The sequence below is a fragment of the Pieris napi genome, chromosome 24 (assembly GCF_905475465.1).
Source record: "Pieris napi chromosome 24, ilPieNapi1.2, whole genome shotgun sequence".
In the NCBI taxonomy this organism is placed as follows: domain Eukaryota; kingdom Metazoa; phylum Arthropoda; class Insecta; order Lepidoptera; family Pieridae; genus Pieris; species Pieris napi.
Window position 1 is genome coordinate 7,349,801 of NC_062257.1, and position 2,483 is coordinate 7,352,283.

Below are 2,483 nucleotides of genomic sequence, written 5' to 3' on the forward strand. Positions count from 1 at the left end.
TTCCACGGTCCGCTTCACTAGGCATTTTCTTTTGCGAACTAGCGAACTGTGGAATCGGCTCCCGGGGGGGGTCTTCCCTCAGAGATACGACCTCCAAATTTTTAAAAAACGAGCCTACTCCTCCCTCAAAGGCCGGCAACGCACCCACTAAAATGGGTGTCTATGGGCTGCGTGGACTACCCTTTTTGGTCGTCCCGCAAGCTCGTTTGCCCCCCTATTATATATAAAAAAAAAAAAAAAAGACCTTCCATTTTCATTTTATTTATTTAAAGAGCTTAGTTTTTCACAACAACTTTCTAATATGAATTAAGTTATTAGATTTATTTTATTTTTTATTAACTATATTATTGTTATTTTTATAATTAATACTTCGAGATTTAATTAAATTAATAAATAAATGTAAAGTTTATAAAGTTAAGTTTTAACAATCATTAAACAAACAAAAGCGCAATTTTAAAATAATGCGTAATTATGTTTATAAACAAAAATAATCGCATAAAAGTAAAAAACAAATTTGTACCGTCTTAATCAATATCTTAATCATACATTAATCAATAAAATCAAATCCTTATTTTCTTTTTCTTCTCACTTCCATCACAAGTAATATTCAAATCATTCAGCCTGTACAGACTTTTACCGGATGTAAATATGAAATTATTATCCAAATCAAAGGTAAGCGACCCAACGTCATCAATATAGACCACCTTGACGATCCTAGATTCAGATAAATTCTTCTCTATAATAACCTTATATATTCCGTCCAACCACCAAGTGTATATCGCGTCGTGTCGATCAATTGCTATTCCACGAAAGTATGGGTTGTAACTCAACCAAACAATTTCATCTTTCTTACTTGCAAAGAGGCCATAAGTACTCAGACATACAGTAACATAGTCTTTATTGACGACAAACGTTTTCACTGGCATAGTATGTTCAACGATAACTTCGAAATTGTCACCTTTCTTCTTAACAACTCTGGAGTCTCCATACGTAACGAAATAAACATTTCCCTTGTAAAAGAGACTAAGTACTGTATCACCGCGGGAGCTGTATGGTGCAACTTTGTCAACCTTAGTATCTAGGACGTATATGCCATCACCGCCACCCAAGTAAACCAATCCGTTGTCCTGGTCGAGATCAAATGTACCGAAATTCATGATTTTGCCGACAGAAACGACTGAGCTGTTTGTGGGATCATCAATATTTATAGAGCCCACTTTGTAATACTCCGGGTCGGTGATTCTCGGCTCGAAACTGTAAAATAGGGTGTTGCTGGATCTTAATAGCGCTAATTTGTGGATAACTACGCGATTTCGGAATGGTGCGTCTATATCGAAAACATATGATACGTTGTAACACGTTCCGTTGCCTCGTACACATGTCGGGCATGGCTCTTGCGAAGCCACTAATGATATCGGCAGGAGGATCGCAAACAGCATTTTTATGTCTGAAAGGAAATCATTCATTCTTAAACAATCTCAATAAACTTTTGCTTATAAAAACAAAACTTTATTTATCTTTTACAATGCATTATTAGCCTCTCAAGTATCGACTTTTAACCAGTACAGGATTACTTAATCAGACATCGCAGCTAATAAAACATTCTTTTATAAATTAATAAGGTAAAATGAATATGTTGTTAATTATAATAATCAAAAACCATAACTTATGAACTCGGATTGATAAGATGTGAAAGCCTATCAGCTAGACTGAGAAAGTTTAATGCTTATAACCGAACACTCCTAATTGTATTAAGCCTAACATCTATTACACGAAGAAAATTTAAAAAACAATAAATTATTTTTCTATGTTAAACTAAGTAATAAGGAAGTTCTGTCAAGTAAGGTGATTCTCAATCCTGAGATCGTCCATTCAAACCTCGGCTCATGCATCATTGGTTATCTATGTGCGCAAACAACGCTTTTTTATTTAAGTAATCAAAAATATTAAGAAGAAAAATTTACGACGTTAGAAAGCTTAACTTTCGTTCAAAAACATCAAAGAACTATGTCCCATTAGCGACTATACACGAATAAAAATCACCACTAACCACAGAACATATTGTAACCACATAGTGACCACTCGATCTGCCGTCACAACAACAACTGCATGGTGCCAGACTAATATTGACCATGACTGGAGCACATTAACCTTCGGTGTTAAGGTGATTACACACTAACAATTACCCACCCGTGATCAATCAGTCTATTTCATTTCGTGTCTGTTAATATGAAATTCAATGGGTGTATCACAAATACTATTAGTTGAAATATTCTATACAATTCGTGGTGTGGTATTTATTTATAAAAGCTTGCCAACACTTGGCAAAATAATGCGATACGAGTATTTAATGTGACAAGCAAACATAACATACCTACACGAAGTGATGAAAAAAAGGAAAATTTATTTCTAAGTGTGAGGATAGCAATTCTGGATATCCAGACCTAGTTCGTTTATTACGTATAGAATTTCTAGTTCTCTAA

The 2,483-nt window shown here is 34.6% G+C and overlaps 1 protein-coding gene across 1 annotated transcript; it reads right to left on the reverse strand.

Annotated features, from left to right (window-relative positions):
* Nucleotides 1-451: 451 nt before the first annotated feature.
* On the reverse strand, nt 452-2,124 carry LOC125061818 (ommochrome-binding protein-like). The gene is made up of 2 exons (XM_047667431.1): nt 2,051-2,124; nt 452-1,447 (listed from the first exon to the last, which is right to left on the reverse strand). The coding sequence occupies exons 1-2, from the start codon at nt 2,058-2,060 to the stop codon at nt 561-563; spliced, it is 897 nt and encodes a 298-aa protein (XP_047523387.1). The 5' UTR covers nt 2,061-2,124; the 3' UTR covers nt 452-560.
* Between the last annotated feature and the right edge of the window lie 359 nt (nt 2,125-2,483).